The sequence below is a fragment of the Ctenopharyngodon idella genome, chromosome 19 (genome assembly GCF_019924925.1).
Source record: "Ctenopharyngodon idella isolate HZGC_01 chromosome 19, HZGC01, whole genome shotgun sequence".
Classification (NCBI taxonomy): domain Eukaryota; kingdom Metazoa; phylum Chordata; class Actinopteri; order Cypriniformes; family Xenocyprididae; genus Ctenopharyngodon; species Ctenopharyngodon idella.
The window spans coordinates 2,331,551-2,356,976 of record NC_067238.1 but is presented as its reverse complement, the minus strand read 5'-3'; the positions used below and the strand labels follow the sequence as shown (position 1 = coordinate 2,356,976).

The 25,426-nt window shown below is 37.3% G+C and overlaps 1 protein-coding gene across 9 annotated transcripts in view; it reads left to right on the top strand.

Moving 5' to 3' along the window:
• The window catches only part of epb41a (erythrocyte membrane protein band 4.1a), a 70,919-nt gene that overhangs the window by 7,163 nt on the left and 38,330 nt on the right, over positions 1-25,426 (top strand). For all 9 annotated transcript variants that reach the window (XR_007926497.1, XM_051872812.1, XM_051872811.1 and 6 more), the window contains exons 2-9: positions 14,979-15,379; positions 17,357-17,857; positions 18,878-18,982; positions 19,571-19,613; positions 19,710-19,785; positions 22,837-23,055; positions 23,355-23,442; positions 25,055-25,207. Coding sequence is in view for 8 of the 9 variants with exons in the window: in XM_051872812.1 (XP_051728772.1) it covers positions 14,987-15,379; positions 17,357-17,857; positions 18,878-18,982; positions 19,571-19,613; positions 19,710-19,785; positions 22,837-23,055; positions 23,355-23,442; positions 25,055-25,207 (1,578 nt within the window). In the remaining variant the exon portion in view is untranslated. The remainder of the gene's footprint in view (positions 1-14,978; positions 15,380-17,356; positions 17,858-18,877; positions 18,983-19,570; positions 19,614-19,709; positions 19,786-22,836; positions 23,056-23,354; positions 23,443-25,054; positions 25,208-25,426) is intronic.

Genomic DNA, 25,426 nt, shown 5'->3' with positions numbered 1-25,426 from the left:
CAAAAAGGACTGGACTGGAGTGGTCCAAAGTTATGTTCTCTGATGAAAGTAAATTTTGCATTTCCTTTGGAAATCAGGGTCCCAGAGTCTGGAGGAAGAGAGGAGAGGCACACAATCCACTTTGCTTGAAGTCCAGTGTAAAGTTTCCACAGTCAGTGATGGTTTGGGGTGCCATGTCATCTGCTGGTGTTGGTCCACTGTGTTTTCTGAGGTCCAAGGTCAACGCAGCAGTATACCAGGAAGTTTTAGAGCACTTCATGCTTCCTGCTGCTGACCAACTTTATGGAGATGCAGATTTCATTTTCCAACAGGACTTGGCACCTGCACACAGTGCCAAAGCTACCAGTACCTGGTTTAAGGACCATGGTATCCCTGTTCTTAATTGGCCAGCAAACTCGCCTGACCTTAACCCCATAGAAAATCTATGGGGTATTGTGAAGAGGAAGATGCGATATGCCAGACCCAACAATGCAGAAGAGCTGAAGGCCACTATCAGAGCAACCTGGGCTCTTATAACACCTGAGCAGTGCCACAGACTGATCGACTCCATGCCACGCCGCATTGCTGCAGTAATTCAGTAAAAAAGTGCTGTGCATGCTAATACTTTTCGTTCATACTTTTCAGTTGGCCAAGATTTCTAAAAATCCTTTCTTTGTATTGGTCTTAAGTAATATTCTAATTTTCTGAGATACTGAATTTGGGATTTTCCTTAGTTGTCAGTTATAATCATCAAAATTAAAAGAAATAAACAATAAAAAATCTGTGTGTAATGAATGAATATAATATACAAGTTTCACTTTTTGAATGGAATTAGTGAAATAAATCAACTTTTTGATGATATTCTAATTATATGACCAGCACCTGTATGTGGTTTTATTCAAAAATACCATTTAGTGGTTATTGTTAGTTCCCAGCGTGCTTTGCATATGGCTGGGAAATGAGTAAATATTGAAATACAGTGTTGTTTCATGTGTTTTTGAGTGAAGGGAAACACCTGTTAATGTTTAATGTTCAGTTATGTTTGACATTTGAAAGAGTTTATGTTAGACCTATTTTGAAGTTTTGATGGTTGCCATTGCACATTTCACTAAAAATATTACATTAATTGTGTCATAGACTAAATAATTTAGGAGATTGTACATGATTTATTCAGGTAGATACCATTAAATGAATCAAGCCTTAAAAACTACTCAAAACTATCATGTGTAATGTTGTTACACATGATATTCCGTAATTCAAGTTTGCATTCTAAAATTCAAGTTTGGTGAACTCTGACCTGTGAATTCATATCACATGAAGAAATGTGACCAACAGAACACCGATATATCATGCTGTGACCTCCTAGCAGAATTGAAAGAGTATTATTATTTGTTATATGTTGAATTTATGTTTTTAAAAAAGGCACCACAGAGTGTGTTGCAGTGTCCAGACAAAAATTTGGCGTCTTTAGAAATAAACATTTGATATTTCTCATTAAACATTGAAAATTATAGGTTCGTCATTTTTTTTCATATTTTTAAAGCCTGAAAAGTATGCAGCTACAATATAACTCCATGACAGATATAAATAGTTTTTTTTTTCTTTTTCTTTTTCTTTTTGAAAGTCCCTTATGTACAGTAGTCTTGTTGCTGGAAAATTATGGCATAAGATGACTGTTTTTCTGTCCATTCCAACTGATGCTTCCAACTCTATCACACTTTTCGCAGTTTCAAATTGAGCAGATTTCACATCAATGTTCAGTACATCACAGAAAATCTAATTTTTAAATTTGCAAGGCAAGGTATAGTCGTGTCACTGCACAGAACTGGCCCAATAGGGTAAGTGACAGTTTGGTCAGTTGGCCAGACGCTCTTACACTGGAGCCGGCCATCAGGCCATACTTATTATTGAGCCTTGGCACGCAGCATCAGTCAGCTGTCTTGAGATGCCTAAGTATGTTCTCGAACCGTATATAGTACTTTTCTATCAAAACATTCAAATGTTTGTTTTTTGAAAGACACGATCTGTGTTTGCTGGAATGTTTCCACTTGAATCTGCAAAGCTTAATGTTTGTAAATAAAGTCTAGTCTAGAAGTTTAATGTTGTTCTGTTTTAATTAATTACTTGATTAACCACACATACTGTACTTGGTGATCATTGAAACAATGCTTTGTCAATTATCAGCATTTGGTCAGAGCATTGATAGGAGCGATATATAGGCCAGATTGATTATTCTGCCAATATTTGGCAGTTTTGAGATGATTGGCATTGAACTGTGCTTGGTTGATTAACAGTAATGCAATAGTTATTGAATATATATAAAAAATATCATCAAAAGGTTGATGAATATTGAAGTATTTTATTTTAGCTATATAGCCCAACCCTTTACTCTTCCAGAAAAGAGAAGGAGTAGTGTGAAGATAAATGTGTGAAGATAAACAGTCATGATGTGTCAAATGAAATCGGATCTTTGGTGTTTGTGAGAGTGATGATGATAAGGATTGTTCTGAGTCAATAAGTGTGTGTATTTCTCTATTGGTTGAGGTTGTCGGTCAGGTCAGAGGCGAAGGGTCTCGCATATGTCCATTTTTCATGGTCTCTAAGAGGCCAAAACACCCCACACACCATCTGTCACCACTGCACCATCTGATGTGTGTGTGTGTGTGTGTGTGTGAAAGATAAGGGAGATGGCTGCAGCAACTATACGCAGATGTGTTGTGGTCGATGTCAGTGCTTCCTTCTGCACTGAAATATTTTTAGTGTAGAAAGATTTTTCACTTAGAAATTGCTAGTAATTTTAACAAATAATTACAAACAGCAAGTAACACATTGAATTAAAAGGTTAGTTCACCCAAAAATGAAAAGTGTCATTTATTACTCGTTCCACATCCATAAGATCTTCGTTTATCTTCGGAACACAAATTAAGATCTTTTTGATGAAGTCTGAGAGGTTTCTCTATCTCTCCACATAAATCACCACTTTATTTACAAAAGAATATTATCCAAAGCGTGTTCACCCAACAATGCCAGCTCTCACGTGAACACAAAACACATGCGTTGTGATGCTCTCGTGAACACTCGCGCGCAGGGCTCGGTATCAAATTCGATACTTTTTAGGTACCGAACGAATTGCCTTTATACTATCGAGTATCGAATAGTGTCTTGTCATTTGGTACCAAATTTCAATACCTCCAAACGGAGCAGGGGAGAGTGGGCGGAGAAATGCTTTCGCTGTCTCGTTGAGCAATGTAATAACGTTGCACTTCATTGTTATTTGTATCTAAATATATAAAACTATGCGCGCGAGAGAGCGAGTGAATCAACGGTTTCACTTTCAGTTTATCTCCAAAAAGGATGGGTGAGAGTATGGCTGTTTATGCGAGCAGCCGGTTCATTACAGTCACTCCAGATACTGTGAACAGCAAAACAGAAGTGCCGCACTGCCTGCACAAACAGCGGGACGCGCAATGTTTTTAGACTAGTTATAGGCAGGTACAACACACAGCAGCGTTACAACAGCGTTCGTTCTTCAAGTCTAGATAGATAGATAATCCGGGGGTCGGGCCAAGTAATAAAAAATAACATTCCAATTAATTGCGGGTGGATGAGTGATAAATCATTAATGTATTGATTTTAATAAAGACACTGAACTCTCATTTCATTGCAAGACGCAACGAACGTGCGTCACTCTTTTACTTTCGTTTTCAACTGAACGTATTTTTCTTTAGAGAAAACCAATCAAGGAAAGCATGTGCCTAGAGCACCTCCTAGTGGTCATTATATAAAACACAAAGGAAAACCCTACATGAGATATTGCTTTATAACTTAACAGCTTTAACTAAAAATATACACAAACTTAACTAACAGAAATTATATAATTATATATCCAACAATGATGTAAGGAAACAGTGGCAAAATATAAGTTTGAAGGGAGTAAAGCCTGTGTTTAAAGGCTGTTGAGGAAATGTAATTTAGCCAAATAAGTCTTTGAGTCTGTGAAAAAAAAAAAAAAAGTCAACAAACTTAAAATATAAAACCAAAGATGTTTTGAGGTAATATTGTTAAAACAGATTTTATAAAATTGGTATCGAAAAAGGTATCGTTCAGGAATCGGTATCGAAGTCAAGGTATCGGTATCGATATCGATATCGAAAATTTTTGAACGATACCCAGCCCTATTCGCGCATGTGCGTCAAGTTGAAGTACGAGTCTGAACACGCATGCGTCATGAAGCTCTCGTGAATGCGCATTGCAGATCAATAGTTTTGTAAATAAAGTGGTAAATTATGTTTGTTTTTTTTGCGCAATCAAAGCACTCACGTCGCTTCATAAAATTGAGTTTAAGCCACTGGAGTCACATGGAGTCACATACTTTAATGTTGTCTTTTTCCTACCTTTCTGGACCTTGGAGTGGTAGTTGCGTTAGATCTCTATAGAGAGACCAAAATCTCTCAGACTTCATCAAAAAGATCTTAATTTGTGTTCTGGAGATAAACAAAGGTCTTACGGTTGTGGAACGACACGAGGGCGAGTAATAAATAACAGAATTTTCATTTTTGGGTGAACTAACCATTTAAACATTAAATTTTGATGTAGAAAGACTCAAATATTTTTTTCTTGTAAAACATCCTCCAATAATCTTTATTTACAACTTTGAAAAATAATTTTTTACAGGATCTGAGTGCAGTGAGCTGTAATACACTGTAAGTGTTGCAGTGAGATATAATTGGATGAGTGCGTGTGTATCCGCACTTGATGCATAAGAGGATGATGGGGTGTGTGTATGTACTTGTGTGTTTAGGGGAACAGTGTAAAGGGATGATGTTGTGCGTGGGCAGGCCTGTGTTGATTTTGAGGATGATGTTGTGATGTGTGTGGATAATTTAGAGAGCTGTAATTAGATAAAGTTGTGTGTGTCCAGTAGCAATAATGGGATAGAAGTGTGTTTTGGTTCGCAGGGCGCTCACATATCTATTTTTAAAAGAGATATAAGTGATGTTATTTGCATATGAGAGGTGTGTGGTGTATTGATGGATGGCAGATGCAGCAGGAAGATGGACAGTGAGTGTGTGTGTGTGTGTGTGTGTGGTCCTGATAAACCCTATGTTATGGGGAAAAAATGTCCCTGTTTTTTGTTCCCCATGATGAAAACAGCTTATAAATCATACAAAATTATGCTTTTTGAAAATGTAAAAAGTTTTCTGAGGTTTGTGTTTAGGGGTAGGGTTTTGGTATAGAATATACAATTTGTACAGTATAAATATCATTATGTCTATGGGAAGTCCCCATAAAACCCAGTGTGTGTGTGTGTGTTTGTGTGTGTGAGAGAGAGGGGGGAGGGGGGAGGGAATGTTAAAGAGTGGATTAGTGTCAGTGCAGTGGTGTTAGTGGTCAGAGGATCCAAACAAAAAAGCGAGAGAGAGAGAGAGAGAGAGAGAGAGAAAGAGAGAGTTTGTATAATGGAGTATTTTTAACATTAATTATTTTATAAAATATTTATTTAAATATATTTAATATTATTTAAATATATACTATTAAATATTTACAAAACAATTTATTTATTTTTACTACAAAAAATAAATAAAATATTATTTATTATTTGTTTTTTACCACTATTACTAGCATTTATTATTTATTTCAGAGAAAGAGTTTGCACAGTGGAGTATTTAATATTTAATATTTATTTACTATTTAATAATTAATAATAATTAATAATATGTAGTATTTAATAATTTTTATTTACTTATTAAATGTTAATTTAAATACATTCATATTTATTTGATTATTTTTACCACATTAGTAGCATTTATTTATTCATTCTTCATTAATACCTTTTATTTATTATTACATTTACTACCACATTACATGTGCTAGTATGTCTACTGATACCTTATTTTAAACTTTGGCTGTTCTTTTCCTGATTGTTGATTTTTTTTTTTTTTTTTTTTTTTTTTTGTCATTCACTGACGTCCTGATAAACTCAGCGTTGGTGTTGTTGTCTGATGTTCAGAGAGGGTTCAGGACTTCAGCGTGTCTAATGTGTCTCTGTCTCATTTCAGTGTGTTTGTTTCTGTCATTGTTGTCTCAGTAAATCTATGCCGTCACGCCTCCGGCCCCTCCTTCCTCCACCCCGCAGATTAATAGCGGCCGTACAAAAGCATTGTAACACAAATGCATGTGGACAGGCCTCATACTGGCAGTGGACAGGATATTAGTGGTGTGACAGGGCCTGCAGAAAGGATGACGTTGATTTGGGGGAGATATTGGATGGCCTGCAGGAAAAAGAGGCGTGTGTTTGTTTGCTGTTATGGCAGACAGGCCAAATTATGTCACTGGAAGCTTTCAGACATCCACACACCCTGCTCACCTGTTCCTTCAGGCCAGGAAAATGAGATGGGTTCTGTAGAATTATACCTCTTTCCACAGACACAGCGCTGAATACAAGACAGTTCTAGGTCGTAAAATGGGCTCTGCACCTGCTGGTCTCAAATCAGGAACTGACGCAAAACAAAACTAGATCACTCCCATCATTATCAACTAAGTTATTCATACTGCAATTACCCGATGTGGAGCGTTGCAACATATATTCAGCGAACAGACACCCTACTACTATTTTAGTTACACAAAGGCTGCAACCGAAATCTCATATTTACCTACTATATAGTAGACGAAAATCCATAAAACAGTAGGCAAATAGTACCCTAGATGACCTACTTCTTCCGTTGACATTCTGAAATGCACGTCCAATGGACACTTTACTATCCCATGAGGCCACAGGAGAGGATTTGTGAATGGCAGTGAAGCGAGGCAAATAGTGCTGTTTTTTTTTTAACCAGATTACACATTAATTTACATAACACTTTATATAATACAGATTGTTTCAAAGCAGCATCACATTAATAAACAAGAAAATTACAGAGTTAATGTTGTGAAAGTCATAAATTAAGAAATGAAATTCAATTTTAGCTGTAAAGCAGCTCTACAGAAAACAATAGTCATAATTCTGCTAAATTTAGTTCATTGTTTCAATAACTGTCAATGTTGCAAAGTTTATCAATTATGAAACATGTTCAATTCAGCTATAATCAGCTCTACAGAAGACAATAGTGCCATTATTCAGCTCAAGTTAGTTCAATGTTGATTCAATTCAGTTCAATAAGTGTCGATGTTGCAGAGTTATTGTAATTATCCAGCTCAATTCAGTTCAAATTTCATCCTCACCCAGTAATGTCAGTGCAGTTAAAGTGTTAGTTCACCCAAAAGTGAAAATTCTGTCATTATTTGAATGTAAGACCTTCGTTCATCTTCAGAACACAAATAAAGATATTTTTGATGAAATCCGAGAGCTCCTTGACTCCCCTATCGACAGCAATATAACCAACGCTGTCAAGGTCCAGAAAGGTACTAAAGATATCATTAAAATAGTCCACATGACTACAATGGTTCAAACTTAATTTTATGAAGCGATGAGAATACTTTCTGTGCGCAAAAACAAAACAAAAATAGTGACTTTATTCAACAATCTCTTCTCTTTCCTGACAGTCTCCTACGCAGTTTACGTAGTGAATGCATTGCAGCGCTTCCGTGTTTACGTCAAAACGCCGATCATTATTTGCCGGCTTCTGCGTCAGCATCACATGCATGCGTCATGCGACTCAGCGTGTTCTCACAGCATCTGCTAATACTGAGCTGGCGTTCTGACGTAGAACCTGGAAGGGCTGAACGTAAACACCATAAGAGAATGACACTGGAGAGAAGAAATTGTTGAATAAAGTCATTCTTTTTGTTTTGTTTTTGCGCACAAGAAGTATTCTCATCGTTTCATAAAATTAAGGTTGAACCACTGTAGTCATGTGGACTATTTTAACGATGTCTTTAACCCTTTCAAGCGTGAGTTTAAAATATTCGAGTTGACCCCCCAGAGTGAGTTTTTTTAAGGCAACTGTTATTTTAGAACGTTTGCCCTTATTGTTTCCATGGCGATGCGTCATGCTTGTCACGTAACACACCGCAGCCACAATAACACTGTACGTTTTTCCTTTTTTATTTAAAATATAATAAACTTGCTTACCATGCCATCAACTATCTGATATTCCGATTCTCAAATATGTGTAAGTGAAAGTGAGTGTGTTTTGTACTTTAAAAACCTTTATAAATGATCTTTATCTTGATCTATAACGCAAGATATAGATCAAGATAAAGATCACCACCATCCTAGTTTGCGCCACAGTTCACAGAGTCCTGTCAGTCGGATTTATAGCACGTGAATTCATCAGGTTCTCCCAAAATACATGCAAGTAAGTGGCTGGTGAACTGGAAGAATAATAGAGTAAACTTTATAGTTACTTACACTATGTGTTTCTGATATGAATAAACGTCAGCAAATTATATTTGAAGGGATTGTTATTGCTGCTTCCACTGATGTCTAACATCAGTGTGTATTTTACAAACTCTAAATGTATTGTTTTACTGGTGCTTATGCGTATTTAAATGTCTGAAACCTTAAAAAAAAAACATTATGTGGCTGAAAACACTGCAAAGTTGTAATATATGACAAGCGCTGCTGAGCGCGTCCGTCTTGAAGCCAAAGCGCGAAAGCACAGTTTGAACACCATAAGAGAATGACACGGGAGAGAAGAAATTGTTGAATAAAGTCATTCTTTTTGTTTTGTGACGTCACTGAACGTTCTAAATCCCATACGTGGGACCGTACTCTCAGGGGCAGAGAAATAAAAATCCCATATGTGGGACCGTACCGTTCAAAAGGTTAATACCGTTCTGGACCTTGACAGTGGTAAATAAATTGCTGTTTATGGAGGAGTCAGAGAGCTCTCAGAAACAGAGACCAGCATGCACTGTTTGTTTGTGGGCAGGTTGCTGTATGTATTATCATTTGGCTTTCAGGTCAGTGGAAACATGGGCCGGATCTAAAAGAGTTTTTCAGATCCCCCAGCAGAGCACCATGTGTGTGAATTGGCATTAGAGTCAGTATCTACTCTTGTACAGATGAGAGGAGGAAAGATTTGTGAGAATCTTTGTTTGGCAAAGTAGAAAGGCACTGCAAGACACACTCTTTGTAGTAAAGCATCTTGTTTTTGCTTGTTTTTGAGCAGCTGGATGGTTCAGTCCTAGTTGAGCAGGTGGTGGGTGTGTAGTTTAGTTGTTGATGGCTTTAAGTAGATAAATTGAGAAGTTCAGAAGCTCACATCCTGTTTGGGTTCATTATAGAATGGGAGGTGTAACAATTTGCTTTTGGCAGTCACAGACACCTGCACTGTCTTAATAAGGATCTTATTGTGCAGTCAGTACGTATGTATGTATTTATTTACTGAAGAGACTGATTAAAAATACACACTTGTTTTTTTGTACATTCAATTATGTTGTTTTTCTTAAATTCCTTTTTTTTCCCCCTAAAACCTGACCCTCACACAAACCCTTAAAACCTGATTCACACTAATTTAATGACAAGTTTCTTATGTCATTATGTTGATTTCTTGAGAATAAAGTAAAATAAAAGATATCTGCTGTAACAAGGAGGTCAAATGCATCTTAGTTCCAGATTAGTTGATTAAACACTCACTCAAACAAACAGCCGTTCTGCATGAATGGGACAGTCTTCTTTAGTCTACTGTGTTTGCCGTCTGTCCTCAAGAGACTGCTTGTGCTTAAACTTGAACCCTCATAATGAGGCTTTGTAATTATTTTGCTAATGAATGGGAAAGAATGATGACTGAATGGCAGACCTGTATGTCTGCGCGCGTGTGTGTGTGTGTGTGTGTGTGTGGACAAAAGGATTTAATAGGGAACTATTTGAGTCTGTTTATTTACTTGTCTGTGTGCTTAATTGTTATCACTGTTAGCAAAAATAAAATAAAAATAGGCTTTTTTTATAATTTGTTGTATGGAACGAGTCAAAGACACAAATTTCAATGCAATACTACACCAGAGGGAGACTTTTTTAGTTTTTGTACAGGAGGGGGATAGAGAACAAAGGAGAGCGATGCGCGGTCCAGACAGAGGATGGAAGGGATTATGTATATAGTTGGGAATCGGTGAGGGGAGTAACATCCTTGAGTCGTTTTTAAGGTTGCTTGCGCTGGAAGAGCACTCAGGTAGTTCAGTCTGAATCTGTATGGGACAGCAGAACAGCGAGAGTGCTTGTTTGGTGAGATCATGTTTTTTGTAGTCTCAGCGATTCTCCTTTGATGTAATTCAGGTGTAGCTGGTTTCCAGCAACTGTATGACCCGCTTGTTGTGGTTATCCAGGGCTACTCTGACAGGTACAGAGGACACAGCAGCACGACATTTACTCTGAGATCTTTGAATAATATTACTGGTGTTACACAGAGTTTGGCCGCACACCGATTACTTGCCCTCCATGGCACCGCCCCCACTGCTTTAGGTTTTTTAGAGAAACAAAAAACATTTAGTTCAGTTGGAAAACGGACGCTACAATTTTAAACTGGAAGCGTTGGCTTTGCTCCATATACAGCACGAGCTACAGAGCACAGTGCAGCAGGAGTCAGATTTCTATGGTGGTTGAGAGAGCTTAATGCACTGCAATTGAAGAAAACACCAGCAAATAGAAAAAAAAAAACCACCAGGAAATTAAGAAAACATCTTCATCAGTTTGACAGCATGTGCTGCAAATACTCACAATGCAACCAAATACAGAAACGCGCTGCAAATACTCACAGCACACATACGATCAGGATGTAAAAATAAACAAAAAAATGTACCTTTCAAGTTATTGACAACACCACTGATGAATAGACATTGTACAATAAGCATGTCCCAGCCTAGTTTGCCAAATGTTGGGGTCCCCTGCTTGAAACTTTTCCATTGTGGTCTGTGCTATTTGCAGCATATTGTATTTGGTTGCATTGTGAGTACTTGCAGCACACGTGTTGTCCAACTGATGAAGGTGTTTTCTTAATTTGCTGGCGTTTTTTCTATTTGCATGTGTTTTCTTCAGTTGCAGCGCGTTGAGCTCTCTCGGCCACTTTAGATTTCACTTATTAGATGACGAGAAGGAGAGATGACTGATAGGATGTTGCCGGAGGATTTGGTGCGCAACAGATCCTGAGTGTCATTGACAAATATCTTATCTTGTAAAATGTGCGGTCAGTACCGCCGCTCCCTATACATAGTGTACACATAATCGCGAATTCAAAAGTGTAAGTAAAAGACGAGCTTGCATTCAAAAGCGGTTTCAATACCCCACATATTGATAGCAGCTCCCTGATGCCCGGAAATTATAGGCCAATTGTGGCAAGCAGGGCGGGGCCGAGAGCCATGGGAGCAGAGCGAGGCCATGGCACGATTGCTAATGAGTGTCACCTGCATGCCACAGAGGTCTCAAAACTCATGGAGGAGCTTCGGAAAGATAAAAGAAGAAGTGATGACAGTGAAGGTGGGATGAAAGAGGACCAGGCCAGGGACATTTATGTTGGTGTTTTGTTTTAGAGGTAAATGTAATGCTACATGACATTGTTTACAAGCTGTTTTATTGACGTCTTTCCACCGTTGAAACACTGTTTGAGCGATTACACGAATGTTTCGGTAAGTTGTACTGTATCTGTCAACATACCTTCAGATGTTCATTCATGTTCATTCTGTAACTAGTATTAAAGAGGAAGAGATCATACGCGCTGCCGCTTGAACTGAGGCGCCTACATTAGTCTCGGCACATTAAAGAGCATCAAAATGTAATTTTTTGTTTGAATTCTTGATAAAATGGACAGAATTTGAAAGACGGCACTTTGTTTCTTATCAAAAGGTAACAAAACGTGGAGCTTATTGTGATTATTGGTGGTTAATGGTGGTTAGGCTACAACGCTGTATTTGTCGTGTACACATAAGACACGTACCGAAAATTTGCGGGACGAATATGTAACCCCTAATTACTATTTAATAAAATGTCAAGAAAGAAAAAATAGTTTTGTGATATAAGGTAAAGTGAGGTCAACCTCAACAATGGCCAAGGCTGGGCCGGGGCAGCAGGGGGGCATTCGGTACGGCATGAGAGTACCGCAAGTTTTTTCAGTTCGGATTGAATATTGTTACACCCCTAACATGCACAGAGCTTTATACCAACTGTCATGTTTCAGTAGACTAATGTTTGTAAATGCACATGTGATATGTATCCTTTTGGATGTTAAAGAACAAAAAGCTGACATTTGAATGCCACAGAACGATTCCTCAAATCCGGCCCTGAATGACCATTGTCCTGCACGCTTTGTGTTCCCCTTTGAGTTCTTTTGCAAAACTTTTGCATTTTGTAGAAAAACTTTGCTTTCACTCACCAAAATGTTAGCGTTCCCTTGAGAAACTTTGCATAATGAAAAATCTCATATTATTTCCATCTCTGGGAACACAAAAGTTTTGCAAGCGAACGCAAAAGCATAGAATTCTTTTCTCAATCACCATTTCCCCTTAGGGGCTTCGTAGTGCAACAGTATGGAAGAGAATGCAATTACGCTGCTAAATTAAAAGTTTAAATTAGTACTTATCAGAGCTAACACAAAAATTAGACAGTTCTAGATAAACAAGTCAACTAATGAGCTGAACTAACCTGTAACATCTCTGTTACATACTAAAGTATAATCCTTGAACCATGTTTGGGCCAAACTTAAGCCTCGTCACTGTGTGGAATGTTTGAGTGCATGCTGACACAGTTGACCTCAGTGAATCCACTGTTGCCTGGGCAACGCAGGTCAAGCTGCTTCAGGTTTTGTAAAAGCTTACTTAGACCACCTACCCATAATGCTTTAGTGTGTAAATCTTCTGTGATGTCATTAGGTCTGGGGACGGCTGGCTCACATAACGCCTTCAATGACTAAAGTGGTTTGTGTGCGCTCATTGGATTAGATTTAATACTGAAAGTGTGATCTTGTCATAATTGGATATGGCTTCACTGATTATTTCAAAATAGACGGATGCATTCTAAAAGAGCACATAAGACTTACTTTGTCATGTGTTTGCTGTGTATGTGTGTGAAAGAGCATGAGAGGTCCAATCAGTTGTTATTTTGTTTATTCACATTCTTCAGGGTTCAGCTGCGATGTATAGAGACTGAGAGCTGTAGTTATGTAGCGGTTCTGAGCTTGTCTTTCACAAAATCTCTCTCTTGCACCCATATGCACATGAGTGAAAAAATTTATTCACCTCAGGCATTGTGATTCTTTCTTAAATGATTCTGCATAATTCACAACAATTTAGAATGAAATTTAAGTTCTTCTAAAAAATAATTAAAATTTAATTTCATAAGTTTAAATAAATAACTAAAATTAATCATTTAAATTATTATTAATGGGATAGTTCACCCAAACATGAAAAGTTTCTCATCATTTTCTCCTCATTTACTCTATTGTTCCGTAACCTGTATGATTTTCTTTCTTCTGTGCAAAACAAAACAAGAAATTCTGAAGACATGCAATTACATGCATTTCAAGGCTTCAGCATAACACACAACATCACAAAGTATCATAATAGCAGTCCATACACCAAAATATGCTATATTTTACAGCTTTAGTTAACTAATAGCTTTGTTGGTTTGAAAGAACAGTCCAAAATGTGAATTATTAATCGATAATCTTTATGTCCACTGGGCTACTAACCGCCATGACTGAATTATTGAGTTGGTTCTCATGAACATGTCATTCAGACTGGTTTTGTGAAGTGGATCAACTGATACTTTGAGTTGCTCATTACTCGGACATCAGTATGTCTCTGATGAACTGTCATAAACATGCCAAGGAAAGAATCTAACTAACCATATGGGCAATTGGGCATATGGCCATGTGGCACCATGTCCTGAAGAGGCACCAACACAAGGTCCTAAGCCGGGTGCACACTGTACGATTTTGGCCATGATTTGGCCGTCTGAGACAAATTTTGTGAGTCCTAAAAGATTCCTCTGATCCTAGGCCAATATCTGTAGTCTTTGATTGCTTGTTTGACACCCATAGCTGATTAATGAGCTTTGCAATCAGTTTTTACCTCTGATGAAATTCTGCCAGTGGTAGAAGTTTTGGAGCACAGTCCTGCAGTGTGGCTTCTTCTACGACATCCATCAAATCAAAAACCAATTAGAGCACAGAACCTGATGATGCAATTAGTGTGACAACAACAAACCACCACTTGCTCCACACACAGTTTTTTTTTTTTTTTCTTTTCAAGACAAGCCATGATTAGAATTAAGGTTGGAGTTTTTTTTTTGTTTGCTCACCACCATTTCAGTCCCACATGTAAATGCAGCTCACCGTCACTGAACATGTCACGGATTGATGTGACATCTGTGCGACTGTTTTTAACGAATCTTGAGTGTCGTACAGTCTGACATTAAAGACTGAGATCCTACAGTGTGACATGGCTTATAGCGGGGATCATGTTCGTACAGTCTAAAAAGCAACAATCGTAAAAGACTATTATAAATCGTACAGTTTGAACCCGGCTTTTGAAATGTTTACAGCGTATTGACCAATATATATTTAAAAATATCCTTAGTCCTCCAATGTTGATAATGGTTGTGAATGGCTGCTCAAATTTTGAAGACAAAAAAAAAAAAAAATGCACCCAAAAATGCACAATGAAATGACGTACTACGCGTTATAGCGTAGTGGCGTAGTGTAGAACTTCATATACGTTGCGAAAGTTAACGCTAGTCATATTCACCTAGGATTGCTTGAGGGTGAGTAAATCACAGGATAATTTTCATTTTTGGGTGAACTATCCCTTTAAGGGCACTGACTTTGGCCTGCATGTTTACTTCCTGTCACATGCACTTGCTTTGTGGCCAAGAACGCAAGTCTGGGTATCGGGACAAACCCATACTGTGAAAATCCACTGGAAATATTATACCATCCGGACACTTTTAAAATACTATTTTCAAGCTCTGATCTTAATCTCTCATTATATTTAAGATGAATATTATGTAAATTTTTATGCAGTCAGGATAAAATCCTATAAATTAGATAATGAAATTTCTCTTCCTCCAGTGACTGCCATGACGACAGACGAGGCGGAGAGCGTTCATAAGAAACAGGTGTGTGAGCAGCAGCAGGAAGAAGAGGACCCCACTGCACAGGAGCCAGGCCCCACTGATACAGCTCAGGACAGTCCCTCCGGCACCTCGCCGCCCCCTGGGGGATCGGAGGAGGAACAGCAGCTAAAGCCGCGGCAGCGCACCTCCGCTGGCCGTGGCCTCTCCCGCCTCTTCTCCTCCTTCCTGAAGCGCCGCTCGCAGTGCTCAGAGGGCGAGGGGGTAGAGACGGAGAGGGCCCGAGAGAAGGATAGCCAGGAAGAACCCAAAGCTCCTATAGCGGACCCTGAGCCAGAACTGCGCGTAGAGGGCGATGTTGCTCTAGACCAGCACTCAATCAGCAGTGCTGAAAACCAGGTGAGAAAAAGAATATATTACTTTTTTGAAGATTTTTACCATAGAAAGTTATGGGAAAAATAGTATGAGTAGTATGCTAGTATGCAGTTGTGAATTCAGCAATTGTTTACAAGCTGTTTTATTGACATCAAAATGCACTATTTGCACCATCTAAAAATTAATTTTTGGCCGAATATTTTCAGTTACCAAAATTTTGGTGCAACGCTACATAAAAGTTTAATAAAAGTGGTCCATATGACTAAATTCCAAGTCCTTCGAAGTAAACAGTTTTTTTTTTTCTGTTATATATAATAACAGTAATGCTTTTAGGGTGCTTTTGGTCCTTTTGTGGTTCAACATTCTTTGTAAAATGTCGTTTTTGGCCATAAGACTTTTTGTAAGATACTTTTTTTAGCAAAAAGTCAGAGTAATGCTTATCCTACTGGTGTGTGGGCTTAACCGACATGTCAGATATGACCTCAGGGTGACAACTGGATGTTCAAACTGTTTGCATGTAACAAGGGATGTCTGTCCAAAGGCTAACTGGACTGTGGAGCTTCACACATCTCACATTCACACGTTTGTGTTACGGTCAAAGGTTGCGTGTTAAAACCTTCTCTGTGCAGCTCTCATCTGTTCCAGCAGCACTAAAAGCTTTTCTGAGAGGCTGTTCATACTGAACAGGCACTGCTAACTGCTGTCAACATGCCTCAGCTTTTTCCTCACTGCTAGCTTTTTATTATTTATTCTGCTCTCTTTTCTCTTGAATAGAGACATTAAACCAAGTGATATGGTCGCAGAGCTTTTTAAGACATCATTTGCTAGGTTTCTATCCAGCTATTTTTGCAAATTTAAAATTTGCACTTAAAGGGATAGTTTACCCAAAAATTAAAATTATCCCATGATTTACTCACCATCAAGCCATCCCAGGTGTATATATATATGTTCTTTCAGACACACACTCGAAGTTATATTATAACATTTCCCAGCTCTTCCAAGCTTTATAATGGTAGTGAATGGCGCTCCTGATTTTGAAGTCCAAAAACGTGCATCCATTCATCATAAAAGATATCCACACGCCTCCAGGACGCTTCTGAAGTGAAGCGATGGGTTTTTGTAAGAAAAATATCCATATTTAAATCTTTATCAACTAAAATAACTAGCTTCCGACAGACGGCCTATGCAAATCGATTGACGCCAAAAAAGCATCCTCTGACCTGACGCATGACGCAAAGATGAACGCGAAAGCGCAGAGGATAGAGCAAAACAAAACACCGATCACAAATTAGAAGTCTAATACGAGAAATTTTAAAAAGAAATATCAGAGGACTTTCGATTTAAGAGAAGAGAGGATTCCATTAGAGGCGTCTACTCCTACATCCTACGTCATACATCACTTCAGAAGTTACTCTTTAGTCGCAAGTCGATTTGTGTAAGCCATCTGCCGAAAGCTAGTTATTTTAGTTTTAAATATTGATATTTTTCTTACAAAAACCCATTGCTTCGCTTCAGAAAGCCTTTATTAACCCCTGGAGCTGTGTGGATATCTTTTATGATGGATGGATGCACTTTTTTGGACTTAAAAATCAGGAGCGACATTCACTACCATTATAAAGCTGGGAAGAGCAAGGATATTTTTTAATATATCTCTGATTGTGTTTGTCTGAAAGAAGATAATCATATATACTAGGATCCCTTTAAATTTTTTAAAGTGCTTTAAATAGGTTTAACAGTTCTATGCATCATTTGTTGATTAGATGTGGGACTTGCACACAAAAGTCGAGAAAATAAGGCTTTTAGTTTATGTTTGTTTACACAAAACAGTGTTTCTGGGGGAAAAAAGTTTATTGTTTAGAATGCCGGACTAGTTTCTTGAAGGGAGGTTAAATGCCATCTGTTGAAAAACTCATTTTGTATGAAACCCTGGGTCTAGACATTGTTGATTGTGTATTCATTTAAACTTTGGTTTTTAACATGTTTAATTCTGTCTTCCTCCAGCAAATTGTAGCAGATCAGAAAGAAGACGCCGAGCTGGAGTCAGGCAAGGGAGAAAAGGGGGAGAAGGGGGAGAAGAAGGAGAAGAAGGACAAGAAGGAGAAGAAAGAGAAGAAGGAGAAAGCAGATAAGGAAAAGTCAGAAAAGAAGGAGAAGCCAGAGAAAAAAGAGAAAGTGGAGAAGAAAGAGAAGAAGGAGAAAAAAGACAAGAAGGAGAAGAAAAATGAGGACAAGGTCAAAGGAGAGGAGGGAGAGAAAGACAAGGAGCGTGAGAAGGAAAAAGAGAAAGTAGAGGAAGAGCCAAAGCCGGAAGACGCAGGTGCGGCAGAAACAGAAGTAAAGGAGGAAGGAGAAAAAGAGGAAGAGAAAGAGGAAGAGAACGCAGTGGAGGGGGAGGAGGAGGAGGAGGAGGAGGGGAAGAAGCAGAAAGCATCTCGCCGCCCCAGGATCATGCACTGCAAAGTCAAGTTGCTGGATGACACCCTCTTCGAGTGTGAGCTGGAAGTAAGCGACATACACACACAAAGCAGACAACCGTCGCTTTTGTTGCTTATCGAGTGTGTTGTATCATTTTCTAGTCCCAAGAGAGTGACTCTGAAACTCAAGCGTTGCTCAAGGGCTTTTACTTCCTTTGCTAATTGACTCTCAGACTACCAAGAGACTGTTTCTGCTGATGTGACACTTTGGCCTGCTTTTGTTGCCATCGTACTGTGTGGCTCTTAAAAACCGACTGAGCTGACTCAAAGTCTATCGTCTACAGAGAAAGTATTCTAAGTGAAACAGAACATCTTTATTAGAAGCAACTTGACCTGCTAGTCTCGCTTTACATTCACAGCTATTTCTGACATTAGCATGTAGCCCGCTAAGCTAACAATTCCATTTTATGACACACAAGAGTCTTTATCAAAATCGAATCTACCCTATATTTAACGTTGTAACTTGAATGTGTCAAGGCTTCCGGTCTCATGCCTTTCCAGTTATATTAGCTGTAGAAAAACTGTCCGTTATGCTGCTTGATATTGCAAACTGTTACTTGTTATCATTATTATTTTAATTTATTACCATAATAAATACCATAGCGCAAATTATTTTACCATTTACAGCATTATGTTTTTCTTCTAGTTATTTACCTATTACTTATGAATCGAAGTCTCCACACATTCAAAGAAAATAGGTTACTTCCACATTGAAAAATAAGGTGGATCCAAAGTCATCTATTTATGTAGAACATACACTGTATGCTTCAAAAATAGCAAGCGAAACAGTCAGCATAATTCAATAATGTTTCAAACTGAAGTGTGCTACATCGTTGTCACATGACCTCCTCTATTTGCATGTGATCTATTTATCTTGTAAAAATGTCCTTTGGCAGCCCCATAATAGTAATTAATAATAATAAAAAAAAAAACATTAGCTTTAAAAATTAGCTATATAAGGACTACAGTTGCTATCTGCTTAAAATACTAAAATAGTAATGTTCCAAACAGGGGCTTTTATGTTTTAACTACATCTCTTTGTTTCCAGAAACATGCCAAAGGCCAGGAGCTGTTTGCAAAGGTGTGTGACCACTTGAACCTGTTAGAGAAGGACTATTACGGTCTAGCCATATGGGAGACGCCAACCATAAAGGTACCTCAATCTGTTAGCACTCACTCACACTATTGTAATGTTCAAGGCTATTTTTTTCTTGACAAAGCATGTTTTCTTCAGGTTTAGAGTGTTAATTCTATTTGTTTTAATGATGGCTGTATTGTTTAATGTCTTTTAAAACTAGATTTGCTTTTTTAAAGCAAAGTTTAAGTTTTTAAAGCAGTAAAAGGCCTGATTTTGGTTACGTATGTAACCCTCGTTCCCTGAAGGAGGGAACGGAGACGTCATGTACATAGCAACTTATGTTCCGATGTGACGTCGAACGTGACCAACTGAAAGGGAACTATAACTATAAAGTTTTTATAATCAAACTATTTCTATGAGAAATAAATATGTCCACAGCTATAACAATAACTATAAAGAGGAACAATATCATCTGAATCACTTAAAGAAAATGATGAACATTAAAAAATTTGACAGCAAATCATAATCCATCCAACTTAAAGAGCTTGAGCATTTAAAGTGGCAAATGACCCAAATGCAGAACATGCTTACAATGTGGGCACTAATATAGTTACAGTTCTTGGTGTAAACACACCTTTAGTTAAAGCTCCTTTTTTCTTTTAGACATGGCTGGACTTTACCAAGGAGATCAGACGGCAAGTACAAGGTGAGTAGCATCATGCCGTTCAGCTCTTTGACATGTAATATTTATTAGTATATTTTTCTGTTGTTCCAATTTTAAATAATTTTTGCATATATCTAGGCTCCAACTATGATTTCACATTTAATGTGAAGTTTTACCCACCTGATCCTGCCCAGCTATCAGAAGACATCACAAGGTGAACAGCACTTTCTTTATTCTATATATAATGTGCAGACTATCCACTCACACATCTCTTTGCAGCTCTGGCTAGACGATTTGACCTTTTCATTGACCTTTGCATTCACCCATCCCTTTTTCTTTCTATCCTTAACGTTTCCTGTCCCTGATGTCTAGGATTATAGCAATATAGATAAATCAGGCGATATGGCTTGGTGTGATTATCAAATCACAAAGGCTGTGATCTAATAAAATATATTTGCTGCGGGTTTCACAGTGAAGCGCTGCACTGTGTTCACTTACTGTAAACCAAGCCGCTTTGAGACGTTGAAGCACCGTACAATGAGCTGCACGTGTGCAAATGAACAGAGTGCCACACGTCACTCTGAAACACACAGCGCATACCTGTATATTTATTTGTCAGCAATCCACCAAAATAAAAGCTTGTGGTTTAATGTTTAAAAATAAAAATTATTAAGATGTAAATATCAGTATTATAATTTTTCAGTTGTATTATAAAAATAACTTTTATTAAATATCAATTTTTATATTGTCCAATATATTTTTTTAAATAATAATCACAATAAAATTATAATAGTTCATCATTTTATATTCATATTAAATGGGACAGAAACAGTGGAAATGTACTGTAGCCTATGAAAAAAGACGTTTGAGTTCTTGTAATGAGTAAACCCAAGTGTGAACATCGTTCAGCCCTAAAAGGATGGTTCACACTTAAAGTCTTCAGAATATAAAAATAATTTAAACTTTTTCATTATAATTTTTTAATATACAGATGGAACACTGTGCTGCAAGACTATAACTTTGCTTAACAGTGTCTAACAATGTATTCAGCAACTGTGACTACATGTATAAGTGCCATAGCAATATATATAAAAATTATCCATCCGTCCTACCAACCAACCAACTGCTTTATCCTTATTAGAGCTGCAAGATTCTGGAAAAATTGAGAATCATGATTTTGTTTGTTTGTTTGTTTGTTTGTTTAAAATAGAGATCATGATTCTGAATAGACAACTATACAAAATAACATGTTGTTTAGGTTCTGACAAAATGTTAATTGCTGCAGTCTACTTAAAATTTTTTATTTTTTTATTTTATTTTATTTTAATTTATGTATTTTAATTTTCATTAATTATTATTTTTTTAATTGATTTGAATTAATGATGATTCAATGACTCACTGATAAAGACTTAAAGGGTTAGTTCACCCAAAAATTATGTCATTAATTACTCATCCTTATGTCGTTCCACACCTGTAAGACCTTTGTTCATCTTCGGAACACAAATTAAGATATTTTTCATAAAATCCGATGGCTTGCATCACCAGCAATAACACTCCCTTTTTCAATGTCCAGAAAGCTACTAAAAACATATTTAAAACAGTTAATGTGATTACAGTGGTTCAACTTTAATATTATAAAACAACGAGAATATTTTTTGTGTGCCAAAAATAACAAAATAGCGACTTTATTCCACAATATCTAGTGGAAAAGATTTGTTAAGCTTTGAAGCTTCATGAAGCAGTGTTTTGAAATCGCCCATCACTAGATATTGTGGAATAAAGTCACTATTTTGTTATTTTTGGTGCACAAAAAGTATTCTCGTCGCTTTATAATATTAAAGTTGAATCACTGTAGTCACATGAACTGTTCTAAATGTTTTTAGTAGCTTTCTTGGCATTGAAAAAAGGAGTATTATTGCTGACGATGCAGGCCTCACTGAGCCATCGGATTTTATCAAAATATCTTAATTTGTGTTCTGAAGATGAACGAAGGTCTTACAGGTTTGGAACAACATGAGGGTGAGTAATAAATTACATAATTTTCATTTTTGGGTGAACTAACCCTTTAACTTGATTAATTACTGGATGAATCAGCGTTTTTGAACAAATCTCTTGAACTAATGATTCAATGACAAATACATTTTTTAAAAAAAGTCACCACCTTCTGTTGATTTACTCTATTTTGATTGCTACCATAGACATCAGTGTTTATATCTGAACTATAAACTTTTATCCTAGTACTACATTATTGTAACACAAATAATGATACTGAGTGGTTGAAAAGACTGTTTGTGAAGCTGTTTCATACCTATACATGACAACTGCTCACTCTGGGTCAGCGAAAGCGGCAACACAAATTTTTTTTGTTCACAGTGATCATACTTGTCAAAGGTTTGATAGACATAGCCAAATCATTCTCATTTAGGAATAAGATCGCGTCGGTGTTTGAATTGAGATTGCAATCTTTTAATAATTAATCATGCGGGTTGTGGGTGGGGTGTGGGCTGAAACCTATCCCAGGGTCTTCTTGGGCCACAGGCGGATTAACCCTAAATGGATGGCAAGTCCATCATAGCTCTCACACACAAGCACACTTACGTTCACAACTATTGTCTCCAATTGATCTATGCTTAATGTCTTTAGTTGTGGTATACCCACAAGAATGTGTATATATATATATATATATATATATGTATATGTATATATATAGCCCTGCTGTGCTTAAAACAAACACACAAACAAACAAACACGTAAATATGCATGGGAATATACTTATTATTAAGAGATATTTTACTAGGGGTGCCAATAATTGTGGCCAACATGCATTGGGGGGTGAATTGAATCAGATCCAGAATAATTAAATTCTAAAATTATATCCAATTCCAGCCATATAAGTAATTTGTCTCTCTCTATTCCTCTCTCTCGCTTGCTCACTCACTAATTTTAAAATTAATCTCAGATACTTGCCAGATTAAATCATTAATAAAATGGAGAGCCTCCTGCTGTTTCCTACCAAGTGAGCATGCAATTCTCTAGCCAGTTTCATTATCACACTCGTAAATTACAAAACCACTTTCACCCTGAATAATCACAGCGGCACACTGACGTCACTTTACTGCTGTTGTCATGGTACCAGTTTTGGACTCTTGTGTATTACATTCTGCTACAAAAACTTGTCTCAACTTGTAACATGTGATAACCTGGCAAATAATGTCATAATGTCTTTGAGTTTTTGAACTTATATGAAATTACTTGCGCTACGCAGGTACTACTTGTGTTTGCAGCTGCGGAAGGACATCAAGAACGGCCGTCTACCCTGCTCTTTCGTGACCCTGGCCCTGCTGGGCTCTTACGCCCTGCAGTCTGAGTTGGGCGAATATGACCCGGAGGTTCACGCCAGTGACTATGCCAAGGAACTCCAGCTGATCCCAGGACAGACCAGAGAGCTTGAGGAGAAAGTCATGGAGCTTCACCGCACATACAAGTGATTATGACTGTTTCTTATTGGTGGGGTAATGATTATGATTTATTTACACACATATATACTTATGATAAATGGATGTTTGGGAAACATTTGTTTATACAGGGGAAATAAAAGCACATTTACAAGAGGATAAGATTAAAATATATGTATTTGCACCTCACGTTCCTTTTGTAAGGTAATGTTATAATCCTGAGTAAAATGAGCTAAGAATTTAGAGTGTGTTACACTTTCAAATATACTGTCTAGTTAGCATATCTGTAACAAGGTTTTTTTTTTTTTTTTTTGTGAATTTTCTGCAGATCTATGAGTCCTGCTCAGGCTGATATGATGTTCCTGGAGAATGCCAAAAAACTGGCCATGTATGGTCTTGATCTCCACCAGGCAAAGGTACAGTAGATTGACAGAAGGCACTTTCCATGAATGTGATATGAAAAATAGGGCTTTAAAATTGAAGAGTTCCGATGCAAAAGCCGCTAAATGCCACCTCCGTCAAAAATGAGATACTCCGCACAAAGTATACGTTCATCAAATACTTTGCTTCAAATCCGCTAAATCCCAACATCAGCCCATTTAGAAATACTGGTTCATTGGCGGAAACCGCCACTTCTTTTGTCAGCAAAAGCCTCTAAGCCAGTGGTCTCAAACTCAATTCCTGGAGGGCCACAGCTCTGCACAGTTTTGCTCCAACCCTAATCAAACACACCTGATCCAGCTAATCAAGGTCTTCAGGATTACTAGAAACTTCCAAGCAGGTGTGAGTTGGAGCTGGTTGGAGCTAAACTGTGCAGAGCTGTGGCCCTTCCAGGAATTGAGTTTGAGACCACTGATCTAAGTCCACAGAAGTACCAATCAGAAGACGTGAATCGAATCATATGATTTCAAGATAAATGACGGTGTGCATATGAGCCTGCTTTTAATTGCTGAGCTGCAAGTTATCATTTTTTGTCCATCATTACAGTGGCAATGACAGGATTTCGTGAGTAGCAAGTAAACACAACATTGTTCCTTTTGCTGCTGTAAAACTTACAGAAACAGATGTTTTACTATGTCTTTTTGTGAAAAAAGCACACATGGAATTGCAGCAAAAGACTGCATATTTGTTAAATACTCATGAATTGACAAAAGTGACATTCTTGAAAATAAGGCATTTCAATAACTGACTATTAAACTTTTCATTGCCATTAAAGTGAAATGACTGAACCTAAACATATGAGCCTGTAAAAAATGCTCATTTAAAAAAATAAAGATGGACTTAGTGGTTTTTTTTTGCAATGGAGCTCTTCAATTGTTAACCTTCAGAAAATGTGGTTTATCATACTAAATATGAGATGTTTTATTGTCTTTCCATTTTGCAGCAGTTTGAAATCCATGATTTGGTTATTTTCTATCAACAAATTTAAAAAATAAACATCAATATCAAATAAATAAAATGTTTAACATTTTAAAATAAATTAAATGTAAAATATATGCCAGCTTACTTTGAATGAAGTTGGTTTTGTAGTTATTGATAAACTTAAAAAAACAAAAAACAAAAAAAAAAACCATTTATTTGGTTATTTGTTTTTTACAGTAACTTTGGTTGTTGATTGGGTTATAATAATAATAAATACATTTACAAGCCTCCATTTACTGCAGTGTGCTGTGACTTAAAATACATTCAATTACATGTCTCAGTTAGACAATGTGACTTTCCCCAGCATTGATTAAACCACCTGCTTTACGTGAAATCATCAATCTGAGCTGTCATAAAAACATCAGTTAGACTGAAATGTCCTTCGTATCACAGGAGTGCTTGTGATAAAAGCATTGCATGTCCTGCCACTGCTCAGATTTGGTAGCTGAAACCAGGTCAATCTGGTTGCATCAAGCCATGGATTTAAATAAATTATAGAATTCTCTATATTAAAAGTAAAGCAGGTGCGCCCCCTAGTGGTAGAGCTATGTAATTTACAAAATACTTGTTTATACACTGGGTTTACATTTTTTCTCTTTCTGTCAGGATCTGGATGGGGTGGATATAATGTTGGGGGTTTGCTCCAGTGGCCTGATGGTGTATAAGGACAAGTTGAGGATTAATCGATTCCCCTGGCCAAAAGTTCTCAAAGTCTCCTACAAACGCAGCAGTTTCTTCATCAAGATACGGCCATCTGATGTACGTGTACACAGGCTTAAAAATACTGAATTCTGAATTCATTCAAGTCACATTTTCATTTTATTTCCTTTTTTTTTTTTGGAACATTAAGAGCCAAGTCTGAAAACACCTGTATTGTAAAGATTATCATTAAGACATATTCAATTATTTTTCGCCACAATTTAAAGGGTTAGCTTCACCCAAAAATGAAAATTCTGTCATTTATTACTCACCCTCATG